Genomic DNA, 16,383 nt, shown 5'->3' with positions numbered 1-16,383 from the left:
CTTCTATCTGACGATCAGAAACAAGCTCTGGCTCGCCACCAAACTCCAATATGTTCCTGAGTGTTGTGTCTAATGGGGCGTGGCGGGTTCTGAATAAATAACACCTCCTGACTGCACTCCAAGCACTTCTGGATCCTCTTTTACCACCGTGTCCCCTCGGGGGGGGCTTCACAGGATCTAGCAGAGAGAGAGAGTCTCTGGGTTTTTCACAGTGCGTCCATTAGGCTGTTAGTTTACAAGTGCATGCATCATAAATTCAGCTGTTAGTTTTAAAATATCCTTGCAACCACGTATATTTGCTAGAGAAAATGTGATTATGAATGATTTATTACATAGAATTATCCATGCATGATTATATGGCAGCTGATGGAGCCTTATGTCCGTCCCTCTTTGTTTTCATCTCGTCTGTAACTGTGCACATCTTCCGAAAGCCTCGGGATACGAAAGAAGCTCAAGCAAGAATATCACCAGACACACAAAGAGCTGCATTATCTCAATCCCCCCCCCCCACCGTGGATGTGTTGGTTCGACCCGGCGCTGCCCTCCAGTAGATGCATTGCTTAACATCCACGGCAGCATTAATGGAAGTACGTTGGAAGTGATGGTTACAGCGTTTGACACAAATATCGTTTTAAGCATAAATGAGCCTCAAGCTGTTCGGATGTAAACTCTGACCGTGACATTATATCAGTGGAGGAATAAGCTGAAGAGCTCTCAGCACTCGTATACATCCGATGATGATCCTCTGCAATTATTCACTCAGGGGAGTCGGACCCGTCGTCAAAGAGGGTTTCTGTTCCGTACAGATCGCTGGGAACCGCGTGGCCCTGATGGATGATTAGTATTGCTAAAGTGCCCTTGTGCAAATCACCATACTTAAAATGAACTAGTTCCATTATCGCTGACTGACTCTGCATTACCACATCGCTGCATTGAGGCGCGTGTGATGTGCTCTGCATGTACAAGTGTGCGTGTGCGTGTGTGTGTGTGTGTGTGTGTGTGTGTGTGTGTGAGACATCACATAATTTTCCCTGCGTCTCAGATGAATGGCTGAAGTGTATTTTCGTCCTGACTGACAAGCTTCCAGTTTCAGGGCCCCAGAGTCTGTCAGTCGGGGGGAAATCTCAGATGTGAAGACGATCTGAGGTGCGTTTGATGTTTGATGTCGAAGGCAGGTTTGAGGGGTCGGGGAAGTCGAAACCAAGCGCACCTGCCTGCATCCCGATGAGCCTCAGAGCTCCTCTCGCCTCCCGAGGCTCCTGCAGCAGGCTTCTCACTGTCGACCTGCAGGGCACAATCCCCTTTAAAGTTAAAGAGCAACAACTTTCTGTGATGTTCATCATCAAAATGCACATGAAAGAGAGAACACAAGCGCCGCACAAAAGGAAGACGGTGTTGGTATTAAACGTGGCGTCTCAGGTGGAGGCTGAATTTGATGGTTTCAGTAGGAATGAGCTGTAAAGCAGCATTAATACGCCCCCCCCCCACCCGTCCCCTGTGTTTTGATGCAGCTACCTGTCAAGATAAATCGCTGACACATCAGAATCCGCTCACAGCCCTGCAGCCGCGGGTCCCTATACGAACACATAGAGGAGTTTAATGATTAAATGGAGAAAGGCTGTACGCTCACATCTCAGGTTTGTTGATCCCCATTCAACAACAGGGGGCCATGACAGCTCCTCATTATAAAGGGGATTCAAAAGAAAGAACCAGCCTTTTACACACTGCCAGTCCTCACCTGTATATTATACCTCCTGCTGCAGTAATGCCTGTATTTACACAGAAGATTAGGGCGTTTTAATTCAAAAATAATATCGAGCAAAGATGTTAAATATGCATTTGACATCGTTGGTTTAAATTGGAGTCGAAGTGGAAATACAAATACTGAAATAAGTTGAAAAAGAAGTTAAAATAGAAGCTCTGTGAGAAGTTTAAATGTCAGTTTGATAAGGAGCGATGGATCTTGAAGTAAACATCTGTATCCCGACAACAGAAAAGAAGTTTTTGAGATAAGATGGTGACGATGAGAAGCCTCTTCATTAAAGAAGAGAGGAGAGGAGACAGGATCGGCCCGGAGTCTCGGCTCTGTCGATCCAGCAGCTGGATGATGGATGGTGGAGACTTTCATTTGTGACTCACTAGACATCCTGCATCTCATGCTCTGAGAGACAGAATGAGAGAAATGCAGTGAGATTTAAAGGAAAAGCAGCCGGGGACTAATTGGCTCAGGGAACGTGCACAGAAACAGGGTCAATTGTGAATGTTGAGATTTTGACAATGTGGCAGAAAGGAAGTGACAGGGGAAAAAAACAGGAGAGCTAATAATATTAGACATTCACCCGCTGAGGAACAAACAAAGGCCGAACATGAAAGAACAGAACTTCCTGTCTGAACTTTTGCCAAAAGCTTCATTTGAAGTGTGAGATCTGAAACAAGTTGAACTGTCAAGGTTTTTCTTTTGGTGCACATCGGCACGAGAAAGCTTGAAAACTGACAAAGCAAATATAGACTACACAACTTCAGCAACTGTATGCAACTTTAAAAGAAATCAAGTAGACGGCCCAGCTGAGGAGACCGAACCCGACCCAAACTAAAATATCATTTCAATATCTTGAACTCTCAAACTTTGGTGAGCGGGTCCAATCTGTCACAGCCTAAATTGCCAAAATCCAGCTCTACAAGTAATGCAGTTAAAAAAAACAGTGTCAATCTCCAATATTCAACCAGGACACTTTAAATTTACATTTTGGATTATCTACAGTGGCAGCCCTTCTGGTCCAGGAAGCAGGGCATCATGGGTAATATCCCCCGTTCAGGTGTGTTTCAGTTCAGTAAGTCAGAGGTAAAGTTTACATAGTGTTGCTTTAATGTTGACATTGTGAGCATGTTGAACACGACATTAACATTTTAGCTCAAAGCCCCACGGAGCTTGTGCACAGATCCCAGAGCTGCTGTGAATTGTTAATTTAGTTCCAATCAAATTGATCAAACATGCAGAAGCTTTAATTAACTCAATATTAAATATATTGAACTGCTTCTCTCGTTTCAAAACCTATTAAATGTTGCCTGGGAGTAATGCGAGCGCTCATTAAGACACAGCAGTGCAAGTTATCAGCGGGGGGGGGATTGTGTTGCATTTACTGCCTGGCTGTGAGTCTCGGAGGTTGTGTCTCTCTGCCAGAAAGCTTTCTTCCCCCCCGACACTCATCCCTCAACCCTCCCCTCTGCCGCCAGAAAGCCGCCACCGCCTCTGCTGCTTCCTCTCCGCGCCGGGGTTTACAAATTCCCTCTGATTTACAAGGTCGTAAAACTCTCCTCCTCCTCCTCCTCCTCTACCTCCTTCTCTACCTCCTTCTCTCCTGCTTTAATCAACCTCTCCGGCTAAAGCAGTCATTTTATAACCTCGTGTGCTGCAGCCATCGATCTGCTCTCCGGCTTCGGATCGCGTGTCCCATTTGCTCTGAGACGTAAACATGCAAATGTGGCGGAGATGAATGAATCCAAATGGGCTGCACCAGGAACACGAGGGAGGAACCTGTCAGTCTTCTTCGTTCTTTCTAGTGTTTCATGGTCATGAAGTCATCACCTGCTTCACAGCGTTCTGACGGGTGAGACGGGATTAAGATCTCACGTTGACATGATATTAATCCGGCGATGCACCTTGCAGACGTGCTTCTCTCACATGTCATTTTAAAATGTCTTCCGGCCCTTTCGTACTTCTTCTGTCTTACTTCTCTTTATTCTATCACAAGTGTGTCGATGTGCGAGGGAGACGGCCGCCGCTCTCCAGAGAGCAGCTGGCGAGTGATGTTCTCTGACCGTAAAGCTTTGTGTAGCAACTGCCTCAAAGGGTCAGGGCGCTCCACTGTATGGTCCTCCTTCATCGAACAGACACACACACATGCACACACACAGACACACACACACCCTCTGCTGCCTTCATGATGTCTTCCTTTAGTCATGATGCTTCTTTCCTCTGCAGCTGTATCACAAACACTCTAATCCTTATATCAAAACTCGGAACTCTGTATTTTTTCTACGTTTAATGTCAACAGCCAGTCCAACACGTGCAACTGAAATCTAACGTTATCCTTAAAAGATTTTGCCTAAAGCAACATCAGGTGATGCAAACCTGCAACACACACTTCAAACTAATCGAAATATTCAAATAATGTCACCAGACACGTTAGAATCAGTAGTGAAGGAATTTATTTAAATGCTTTTCAGTGTGGATGTCTCTCTGCTTCTTTTTTTTCATTTGCCTCTTCTGATATCAGCCATCTATGGATTTTGTGTGTGTGTATTTGTGCATATGCATGTGTGTGTGTGTGTGTTAGGTGTGTGTGTAGTTCAGATACCTGCCAATAACCTTCGTTTATAAATCCCTCCTCACACACACACAAATCCAAGCTCAGCTCTCCGGAGTGAAAGATTAGAGGGTAGTGATTTCACCTTCTAATTAGGATTTCATCTCACACACACACACACACACCTACACACCTTCAGACACACAAACACCCGTACACACACATCAGGCTGCTTTAGTTACAGCAGGCTGACTGGAGGCATCTGATAGCCAGGCCTCCAGGGACCCTGACGAGCGGCTACCTGAAATTTAAGCCCCAAAAGGAAGCAATGAGGGACGCACACACACACACACACCCCCACAAACACACACACACACACACACACACACACACACACACACACACATATACGCATGCACACAAACCCACACTGAGCAGGGAAATGTCCTTGAGGCATTTTCAAAGGCAGAGCTTGTTGCGTGGGAGTTTTAAGTAAATTTCATCTTAACAATAATGAGGCCTCGCTGCCCAGTGAGTGTTGAATCTGTTTATGATCAATAGTTTTGCCGTGTGTATGACAAGCGTGCACACACCGGTGAGTGCACCTCTGAGGCCTCCTGTTATTACGAGGGAACGTTCATTTCTACAGCTTCCCTGAAGGGCTCTGCTTTAAGAGCACTGATCTCTGCTGCTCCAGTGCTCGGTCTGCGGCAGGTACACAACTAAGTGAAAAAGACCGATTTTAGCTTCTCAGTTCATCAGGAGGAGACACGGGGGAATGGTTTGCAAATCGGGGCCGACTCATGAAGCAGTCGTGTCCTCGCTTTGGAAAATCAAAGACCCGCTGTGACAGTCTCAGTGTGGGGACGATCAAAAGCCTTTTATTATGGAAGTTATGTTTCCATCTAATATGATTAACTTGAATTATTCTTTTTAGAAGAAGCTCGTACGGGGCTTCTATGAGCTTGTCCGTGAAAGACAGACAAGGTTAGGACAGATTTATAAGCCCGACCGCTAAATTGTTGACCTATGGTTTTAAATCGAGCAACACACACACACACAGCCATGAGTCATTTTCACTATTTCAGAACATTCAAAGTTCACAGGGTTCAAATTTCAATCAGTACCGGGAAGTCAGAGAACCTAGAACGCACACTCTATTTGTTCAGGCTTTTCAACATCGGCATATACTATATTTCACAAATTGCAAATTGGAGATGTTACGATACCAGCATCGGAAAAATGCCCAAATTAAACTTCAACCTGTTTTCTTTTCAATTACAACAGTTGCAATAGTGTCATAGAACTATATTAGCAATCATCACTGTCTGGGTTTAGCAGCATTCAGCTGTTTAAGGAGGTTTTTAACTGCATTGGTATCAAATTGATAATTGATATTAGTTAAATATCACAAACACTAATCAGTAGTCATTTGTCGCCTGCTGTGACATCATCAGCTTAATTTTTTTCCTCACTTTATACCAAATTTATCTCGATGTGTAAAATCAGTGCAGAGCCGCTTTGTGTTTCGCTCCTCGTCCTCGACCTTAACCAGTCGCCCCAGTGTGATGAAACCAGTTTGCTCATGAATTCTTTCAAGCCTTGATTGTCCCTCTGATCCAGGGCGCCACGTATCGGGTGCAGTTTAATAACAGTAGCAGGCTGTTGTCGGCACTGACTGCTCCTCATGGTGGTCTGTTTTTAACTCTGACTGCCGCTGTGGCCAGATGGTCGCTCAGGTAGCTCGAACACAAGTTCACCAGGCCGAGTAAAACAAAAGTGATGAAACTGATCCAAGCTCAGGGACAAAAGAAACTGATTCTAAAGGTTTCATTACAGGATGTTTGTTCAGAATTAACCGAGCGTAGACCGTGTTTTTTTATAATGAAAGGAAATCACAGAGGCTGATTTCCAGGAAACCAGTGAAAAACTAAATATGCCTGTGTCCTCTTCCCCCCCTGCTTGTTCCAGGATAAGAAGAAATACCTGGACATCATCCACGGCTACATGGAGGTTCACGGCACGGTGCACGGCACCAGCACGGTGCACCTGCCGAGCTACGTCAAGAACCACGGCATACTGAGCGGCCGAGACCTGCAGTTCCTCCTCCGGGAAACCAAGGTGAGTCAAATTACCTCCGCAGGAAAAAAAAATGACCCCGCAGGGAAATTTAAATGTGTGAGGGCACGGGTCTGATAAGAAGCAACGAGCGCCACAAACCAACTCCCACGCTTTCCCTTCCTGACATTTTTTTTAAGAACCTGTGGCTCAGCAAACCTGCAGTATACAGAGGAGAACAATACACTGGCCTCTTAATGTGCTATGTCTGTGGAGCCTGCTTTGAATGAAGGGAACCGAAATACTAGGGGTTGCTCAGAGATAATAGATTCACAGTAAAATAGTATTAAGTTGCCTTATAACTTTTTCCCAAACACAGCGATGTTGCACTTGCAGCCACAAAAGTAAAGTTAGAGAGTGAAAAGTGGATTCTCATTCAGTCTGTATGTGAACAGAGTCTCTTTCTGAAGCTGAGTGGCTGTAGCTTCTCTCGGTCTGTGCTCCGTCCACACGAGTACGTCTCCTTTCACATCCTGACTCTGACACTCCTCGTTCCACTCATTCACAAAGACAAGGGAATCAGCCACTCGCCCCTGCAGCCGGGCCCGGCTTGTACAGCGTGGAGCGAGCTCTCCACAGGCGGTGACGTCCGAACACGAGTTGGTGTCGAGGCACAATCTACACGTTGACAGAATGTGTGGTGAGCTGCTGGACACAAGTTCGCTTTGTGTTGGGGCCGTAGCCGTCTGAAAGCCATGAGTGTTGTTACTTGAAACTGCTTTTAGATTCACAAACAGAAAGTCAGTTTAATCGTTGTTAAACAGTTGTGTCCAGACTCAACCAATCACCACTGCTCATTTCTAACCACCAGCCTCGACCAGTAGGGGAGTGGAACCGTAGCCGATAGTTTGGTCCACGTCCCAACACCAACATGGAGAATGCAGGACTTATGACCTGTACTAAAGCCAGCCACCAGGGGGCTACTAAGAGGATTTGGCTTCACTTATTGGCGCGCAGTCACGTCCACCATCTTTTATACACAACAATAAATATCTAGCTAATCAAGCTGCAGTGGATTTAAAAGACCTTTGCAGAGCTAATGATTGTTTTTTTTAAAGAGGAATCTTGTAAAAAAGTTTATTAATGTTCTTGGTAACTGTGTGAAATCCCATTAAAGGTGAAGTTGAAGCTCCCAAGTCCCAAAAAGTTAATATCCTGCTTTGTTTTCCTTAGAGAAACGAACATGTCAGAGTGGATAAGAATATTTTTAAAGCCTTTTAAGACTCTAGACTCCGAGGAATTCATATTACATTGTTGTGAAACATCCGACAGCGACATCTGCTTCAGGTGAAGGCCGTCATTAAAGCTGCTGCTGAGAGACGGGGTCTGAGCTCTGGCTTCTTCCCTTTGTAGAAGAGGAAGGTGAAAGAGAGTGTCAGCGTGTCGACGCTCTGAAACCAGGTGCTCTCCCGCTAGACGAGGGCGGGAGGAGAGAGACATCAGAGCAGAGAGAGGAACACAAGAGAGAGCTTTAAGAAACCCTTCATCATAACATACATCAGAGGTTTACAGGGAAAAGAATGGATTCAGATCCAGTATCGATGGAAAATCCAGCTCTATTCTCCAGCACATAAAAAAAGCCAAGAAGCCAGAGACGTTAGAGTCAGAGAGACGGAGACAAACCAAAGGTGTGTTCTGCTGTGGAGCCGATCTGTAAAGTGGTGAGAAGACTTACGAGAGACTCAAACAACACTCAGACGTTGGACCGAGCTGGATAAAGAATTGAACAGGGCAGATCTCGCTGCTCTTGGATCAGTCTGGCGTGCTGACTCGCATTCCTTCTCATCCCACGTGGTTGTGCGTGGAAACCCCCCACGGGGGCTGCGGCCAATTAAATCCCACAAAACCCAAACGTTTCAACGGCGGTGTTGTTTGAGAGCTTACAAGGAAAACAGGAGGTGTTTTGCCTCCGTGCTGCTTAAACAACACATTTACCTGAAAAACCAGCGGCGCTAATTGGCCCCGTGGGGTTTAACCAGCTACACTGAACTGTGAGAAAACACTCCGCAGCCCGGGAGGACCTGTTGCTGTTTGACGTCTTGACATTTGATTTTTCTCTCAAACTGGTTTTCCTGAAATAAACCCGGATAGGTCGTGTTGTATCAGCGTCAGTGATCAGACTGCTGCTGTGGAGCAGAGCTGATCCTGTGTCGGGTTGGAAGGTTTTTCATTTCTTCTACTTTGCTTCTCATCCGTCTCACACGTCTGTCCTGAGTCGACTTATTTAATGACCTCCCCCTGTCTTCACGTGTTCCTCTTTTTCTCACTGCTACGAATCCCTGCACTCTGTGATCTATTAACCACAGGTCTGCAAGTGGCTGTTAGAACTTCTTTTATTGTCGTCATATTCTGCACGGAGGCAAAAAAACAGGTGCTAGAAATACACACACACACACACAGACACACATAAACCAGGTACAGAGCTCTACTTATTTACAAGATCCTCGTTTGCATGACAAACTTCAATCCAAGCGGCCGCGACACTTACATTTCCATGAGAGTCAAAGGTGCAGACACATGCTCCTCTTTGCATGAGCTCTTCCTCTGCTCGTGTTATCTCCTGAGGGAGCTCATGGAAATACGGGGAGACGCGTTCAAACATCCACAATTTTAAAAGACAAATAAACCTGAAGCACAAGCTCCATTTGAATTTAGAAGAAGCCAGGCGAGCTTGGAAGACAGGCCTGTGAGAAACTGTCAATGCAGATCATGAGAATAACCATCAGCCACAGAGCTACAGGTAGAACGTGTGTGTTAATCCTGAATAGTTGTGGTGTGTCACATTAAATTGACGTGGTTTTGTGTATCAGATGTTGTTGCACTTGGCGGTGACTGAGGATCAGGATGTAAATGAACACGAGGTGGGACTTCTCAACCGGGACATGGTTCAATAGCACGGCAGCTCCAGTCGGCAGCTCCGGCTCTTAAAGCAGAACGTCCTCGATGCACTCAGCCGTCGCTCCCTACACCAACATGAGTCTGGAGAAAAGGCTTTAATGCAAAGTGCACGGGAGCTTCTCTGTCAAGGGGCCACGTGGAGACGCAGGCCATGCCGATTAATTATAACCTTCTAGTTCCTCTCTGTTCACATCCCCCTTCAAGTTCTGCTTCACTGTTTCTCAGCTGTGAGGAACATTTTATACACACATAGATAGAGAGAGAGAGAGGAAGAGGGGGGAAGCTCTTTGCTGCCACCTGCTGGATGAAGTATGATGCTAACAAAGCTGATTGTGTTTAGAAGCCCTTCTCTTGCTATGGGCAGAAACACACAAAAACACACACAAACACACTCACACAGACGAGCCATTGTTACTGACTGGCTCTGGCCCTCAATTAAATAAGCCCCTGGCCCACATTGTGCCCCCCCCCCTCTGTTTCTGAATGACTCTCTCTCTCTTGGTCGAGCTCCGACTGACTCGCAGATATGAGCTTCTTCATCAGGACTATTTGCTTTGAACTAACTTTTATTGTATATGCTTTAAAACATGTGATGCAGCTGTTCACACAACACTGACCCCCCAGTTATCCTCCTTGTTTTTTCCCTCTTGCTGTATATATATATAAAAAATGCTGCCTGGACTCTTATTTAGTGCTGAGAACACGGGAGGGTCTAACTGCTGCTCTCAGCAAACAACAGAAACTCCCCAACGCTGCCATTAAACTTTTCTTCACCTCTGACGCCAGCTCTGTTATCCTGAGGTGATTCAGTAGCTGCTCCCACACTCAGCCAGTGAAGGAGGGTTGTGTTTTCAATGTCCATTGTGTCTTAAAGTGTTTTTAAACCCACAATTTGATTCTTTAAATTCTCTCCCTCAGTTGTTTGTGGGTCTGTCGTTCCCGTACGAGGGTCCCGCTCCGCTCGAGGCCATCGCCAACGGCTGTGCCTTCCTCAACCCCAAGTTCAGCCCCCCCGAAGAGCAGCAAGAACACCGACTTCTTTAAGGGCAAACCCACCATGAGAGAGGTGAGGGGGGGGAGGAGGACACCACGGTTTCACTCCACACTCTCTATCCCTCTGTCCTCTCACGTTGTTTCTTTGGTTCTCTCTCTGCAGCTGACCTCCCAGCATCCGTACGCCGAGGTGTACATCGGGGAGCCCCACGTCTGGACCGTGGACATCGACGACCCAGTGGAGGTGGAGAAGGCCATCCGCTCCATCCTCAGCCAGAAGGTAAACACATCTCAACCGTGACATGTCCACGTTGAGGCTCAGGACACTTCTTCCTCCTTTAACCTCTTGTGCTGCATCGGCCCGCGGGCGTCCCTTTTACCGATAAGCGTCAAACATTGTTATTTACAGAATCGCGTGGTACAGCTAGGTACTGATGCAACATATCTTTGGAAAGCTACGATTCCTATGATTCGACTGTTGTAAACCATTTCAAGATCCGATCACCACAGCCGGTGCAATCAACGTCTGAGTCAGACCCTTAACAGAAAGTCACTCACCTAAGAAGCATCATGTTAATCCACAGATTGGTACGTTGCCAAAGGTCCAGACGAGTCAGCAGCTACGTGTAAACTTTGATGTATTTTCCATCGTAACTCCTGTTCGCATGTAAACACAGCCGCCATCTTGCTATCAAAATGGCGGCTAGACTCTAAACTTTAGATTGACAGCTCGCTTGACCCAATAGGAGCTGGCATGGGTTGTCCACAGCCTGTAATAGCCAACGAGACACCTCGTGGACGGACAGAGCTCACCTCTCTTCTGACGTCTACAGACTGAGCCAATTGCAACCGACTGTTCTGATGACTGCCGTTTCGTTTAGCCAATGAAATTTCCGACATGCAGATGTGACGCTACGACATTTATCTAAAATTCTTAATTCTTTTCTATCACGTATGTAAAAGAAAAGCAACAAATCCTCCAGATCGAGAAGTGAGTGAGTCTGATCAATTAGAAAAACTGCAAATTCCTAATTGATGAAAATCTAGAGCATCTAGAGACAGTGGAGGAGGAGGAGGAGGAGGAGGAGGAGGAGGGATGAAGAACGAGATATTCTCCTCCTGGGTCGTGCATATTTAAAGAGTGCCCCCCCCCCCCGGACCTGGTGTGGTGCCGCGCTTTGCAGAGCCGGTCGGAAACAATGGCTTTGTTCACTGGACGAGCCGGCACCGCCTCATATGCTTCGTGATCCGTGGCGAGCTGCAGCCTACCAGGCTCCGGCTTGACTAGCGCCCCCCCCCCCCCCCCCCCCCCCCCCTCGACACACACATACACACACACACACACACACACACACACACACACACACACACACACACACACACACACACAGTCAGAGAAGCAGCGAGTGACTTAGAGCAGAAACAAAGGTTTCAGTTGTTTCTCTGCTCTGTTTGAAGTTTTCCTCTCAAATCAGAGTCTGGGGAGAAAAGACAGGAGTTCAGACACACGGGCTAATATTACACCAGGCTGAGTGCTCTCTCTCTCTCTCTCTCTCTCTCTCTCTCTCTCTCTCTCTCTCTCTCTCTCACAGACACACTTTGAAACCAGCTCTACTCGGATCTGTACAGAGATGATATTTAGCTTTTGCTCACATTGGCTGGTCCACTTGATTTATTTACTCTGCTTGTGATCAGATAAACATCAAGTTGAACTCAAGTTCAGAAACCAACTCATCAGGCTTCACCCTCAGTGTCCTCTCCTGTCCTCTCTCGTCCTCTCATTTCCTGTCTTCTCCTGAAACTGATGGTGACCCATGTGTGTTTTTCAGATCGAGCCCTACCTGCCCTACGAGTTCACCTGTGAGGGGATGCTGCAGAGAGTCAACGCCTTCATCGAGAACCAGGTACCTCCTCCTCCTCCTCCTCCTCCTCACTCATCATGATCTTAGTCAAGTTCTATTCACATCAGTTCTTCTGAGAATGAAAACAACACCCAGACTGTCCAGGATCAGAATCAGGACTTAAACACGGCTCATGTGTCACAGTTCAGACTTTGACACATGAGCCGGAGCCATAAACTAATGAAAGACAAGAGAAGCTCGGCTGTCAACACTCTGAAGAAACGTTCTCATCATTTCCTGGAAAGCTCCTTTTGTTTTTACTGAATCAGACGATGAAGTGGAAGATTCGGTTTGTTGTGACTTTCAGGAATTTTCTAAGGATCAGAAATCACAGACATAACAAACCAGAAGGTTTTCAGAATAGATTTAATAAACGATCATGAGTAGAACAAATATAATAAACCAGTCAGTGGAGCTCATTCCTCCAACAGTCGATGAGACACACTCATAGAGATCGAGTCTTTCTGTCCTCTGATCGTCCTGCAGTCGTCCTGATGTCCTCTGTCTGTCCTCCAGGACTTCTGTCACGGGCAGGTGATGTGGCCTCCGCTCAGCGCCCTGCAGGTCAAACAGGCCGAGCCCGGGCACACCTGTAAGCAGGTGTGTCAGGAGGAGCAGCTCATCTGTGAGCCGTCCTTCTTCCAGCACCTCAACAAGGACAAGGACCTGGCCAGGTGGGACTCACACACACAAATGAACACACACATGATTTCCACGTATCTACACAAAGGTACGAGCAGACACACACCTTCTCCCGGCTCATCTAAAGGTCTCTCTCCCTCCCTCTCTCTCTCTCAGGTTTGGCGTGGACTGTCAGACGGTGGAGTCGAGCTCCGACACGTTGGTCCCGGCGTACAGCGACACGCGGCGTCACTGCATCTTCCAATCCGACCTGCTGCTGTTCAGCTGCGCCGGCGCCCACCAGACGCTGCGCCGCATCTGCCCCTGCCGCGACTACATGAAGGGCCAGGTGGCGCTGTGCAAAGACTGCCTATAGCAGCCACACGCCAGCCCACGGGAGGAGGGGGGGGGCACCGACGCCGGCGAGGTCCGAGGGCGGAGAGCAGCTTAACGAGTGTTTGTGTGTTTGAGAGACACACACACTCCTGCAGCTGTCAAACACACACACACACACACTTACACTGAACTCCTGTGTGTGTGTGCGGACAAACATTGACGAGACTGTGTGTGTTTCTCATGGTCATTGTTCCGAAGCCGAGTCCCTCCTCAGATTCCCCAGCAGGGGGCGCCACAGCTCCCTGGAAGGGAAGTGAAACGACTTGAGTGGACAAAGGGATTCGAACAGGAAACGCTGCAGCTCCGCGGGCCCACGGGTCCGTGACGCTCAACATGGCGGTACGGCCAAGCCCCTCCCCCTGACAGCTGCCCCGCCCACCTCACCTGGACCCTCCCCCCTACCCTCCCCCCTCCTCCCCGCTCAAATCTGAATCTGCTCATTGTTTAGGTAGATTTGCACTGGACTGGCATGCCCCCCCCCCTAAACACACATATCTACACACACACACATAGGGGGAGGGGCCTGACAAATGGCGGCTAAAAAAAACAAACCAGTTTTACACTGTAAGGACTTGTTTGTCTCTCGTGGACGGACGGGACGAGAGCGGACATGTAACATAGATATCTAGATTTTTATTCTGGAACTTTTAGCGTTTCCTGACACATCCTCCAGATTCCATTCCCTCACGAGCGCGAGCGACCACGTGCACGTTCTCATTCAAACGTATCATGAGGAGCGGGTGTTTGTGGCCAGTGGAGAATCATGAGTGTGTGTTCGGTACGACGCCCACCAGGGGGCGAGGGCGAGTTCTCTGCAGGCTTAGGAATGTGGTGCCTCAGACACGTGGTCGTCCGTAACGCACACAAAGTAAAACACACACACTCGTGTCACCGACCACACAACAGCAGCTGTAAATCCCTCTAGCGCCCCCCCGCTCGCCCGCCTCACCGTCAGGATCTTGATTTGCAGGTTCGCAAACGTTAAGATCAAAAAAAAATCAATTTGTAGTTATTTGTGGTGAATTGAAAAAAAAATGGTGCACTACGTTTATCTGTTAGAGGATCGAGGAGATATTAGTAACACTGTATATTGTTCATATGGGTTTTTATTTATTTTGTATACAGATCTTTATCTCGGTTTTTGGTGGAAATCGTTTTTTATTTATAGAAGGGGCGTCTTCTTATTTTTTTTATTTCTTTTCCCTTTTTTATAGATTTTTATTTATGGAGAGTAATTACAAAACAAAAACGTGGTGGGGGGGGCTTTGTCTGCTTCGAGAAGTGACGAGAAGAAGAAGAAACTTTAGAGACAGAGTTTTGTAAGTTTGAGAACTACAACTTATATAACTGTTGATAGTATTATAATATATATACAAATATTTGCCAATTTCAGAATTTACGCCCAAATACACATTTACAGATTCACGTGTTGCTGCAGAAATAAGTGATTTAAACTTTCAGTCGCAGAATCAAAACGTAGAAACTTTAATTTCTTTACTTTCTCTTCTTCTCGTCTCTTTAAGCCGAACAGCTGCAGACAGATGTTTTATTGTGAAAGGCAGCAGCGGCCTCGCACACTTTGATTTCCTATCAGTTTTTTTTGATTTGCACAAACAGACACACAAACAGACACACACACACACACCGTCCAGCTTGACGTTCTCAGTGCGTCGGCCCAGACCCGTGTTGTGTCTTTATTTTGTGATCTGCCGCCAACTCTTTGTCTCATGTGCCTTCTCATGGTCACGTGTGTTTCCTCACTTCTTTAAATCTGTTCTACTGGTTGAGGTGAAATGATTTTAATTCAACGATTAAAGATTATATATTTTTCTTACTTTAATTTAATACACTTTAGACCTAATTTATTCAGTGTGATGACTCAGCAAATCGCCGCTGATGCTCACTAAAGTATAAGATCAGTGGATTTATTATTTAATAGAGATTTTAATTTGTAAACTAGATTGTCACAGATGTTACATGAACACGGTTTTACTCCTTTTCGGTTTTTCTTTCGTCCGACATGTGACCAGAAGCAGCTCCTTCACTTTATTTATCATCCTCCAGAAAAAAAGATCAAAGCCAATCGTGTGTTCACTCGTTTCTCGGCGCTCTGAGTTTTAAACACAATTTTAAAAATTGATCAATCATGTTCTGAAAGTAGTTTTTAATCAAGCAGAAGTAAACTGGGACTTTGTTGGGGTCTTATTTAAAGCTGCGGATGAATACACAGTGATCAGGTCATTACTGGTTTTGGTCTTTTAATGGATTCTGGACCTAACTGAGTTTCTGGATGTTTCTGTGACCAGAAGCAGCTCCTTCACTTTATTTATCATCCTCAGCAATTCCAGAAAAAAGATCAAAGCCAATCGTGTGTTCACTTGTTTCTCGGCGCTCCGAGTTTTAAACTCAATTTAAAAAATGATCAATCATGTTCTGAAAGTAGTTTTTAATCAAGCAGAAGTAAACAGGGACTTTGTTGGGGACTTATTTAAAGCTGCGGATGAATACACGGTGATCAGGTCATAACTGGTTTTGGTCTTTTAATGGATTCTGGACCTAACTGAGTTTCTGGATGTTTCTGTGACCAGAAGCAGCTCCTTCACTTTATTTATCATCCTCAGCAGATTCCAGAAAAAAGATCAAAGCCAATCGTGTGTTCACTTGTTTCTCGGCGCTCCGAGTTTTAAACACAATTTAAAAAATGATCAATCATGTTCTGAAAGTAGTTTTTAATCAAGCAGAAGTAAACAGGGACTTTGTTGGGGACTTATTTAAAGCAGCGGATGAATACACGGTGATCAGGTCATTACTGGTTTTGGTCTTTTAATGGATTCTGGACCTAACTGAGTTTCTGGATGTTCTGTTGCAGCCGAGGCCTTATTTGTTTGTTTTTTTTACATCACGCTGTCGATCACATTATCAACCGCTTGGTTTCCAGAAGCTGACTGAAGGTCGTGAACGTCAGTTTCTTCACCGCATCCGTTTGTTTTAACCTTGAACGTCTCCATCGTGAAAAAGAGAAAACACTTTATTTACAGTGGAGCAAACTCATCAGTCCTCGTTTCTGAATCTGGAGCCTCAGTGTCTGAAACAGCCGAGCGGAGACGATCGTGGTGAAGAACGACAACGGGTTTGTTTTCAGTCCTTGA

The 16,383-nt window shown here is 46.2% G+C and overlaps 1 protein-coding gene across 1 annotated transcript in view; it reads left to right on the top strand.

Moving 5' to 3' along the window:
* The window catches only part of mgat5 (alpha-1,6-mannosylglycoprotein 6-beta-N-acetylglucosaminyltransferase), a 64,050-nt gene extending 50,836 nt beyond the window's left edge, over positions 1-13,214 (top strand). Inside the window, 7 exon segments of the mRNA XM_053416915.1 lie at positions 6,279-6,428; positions 10,242-10,331; positions 10,333-10,389; positions 10,480-10,596; positions 12,146-12,220; positions 12,734-12,891; positions 13,016-13,214. Coding sequence (XP_053272890.1) covers positions 6,279-6,428; positions 10,242-10,331; positions 10,333-10,389; positions 10,480-10,596; positions 12,146-12,220; positions 12,734-12,891; positions 13,016-13,214 — 846 coding nt within the window.
* Positions 13,215-16,383: the final 3,169 nt, after the last annotated feature.

Source organism: Pleuronectes platessa, chromosome 24, assembly GCF_947347685.1.
Source record: "Pleuronectes platessa chromosome 24, fPlePla1.1, whole genome shotgun sequence".
Lineage (NCBI taxonomy): Eukaryota > Metazoa > Chordata > Actinopteri > Pleuronectiformes > Pleuronectidae > Pleuronectes > Pleuronectes platessa.
This window is presented reverse-complemented; position numbering and strand designations above follow the sequence as displayed.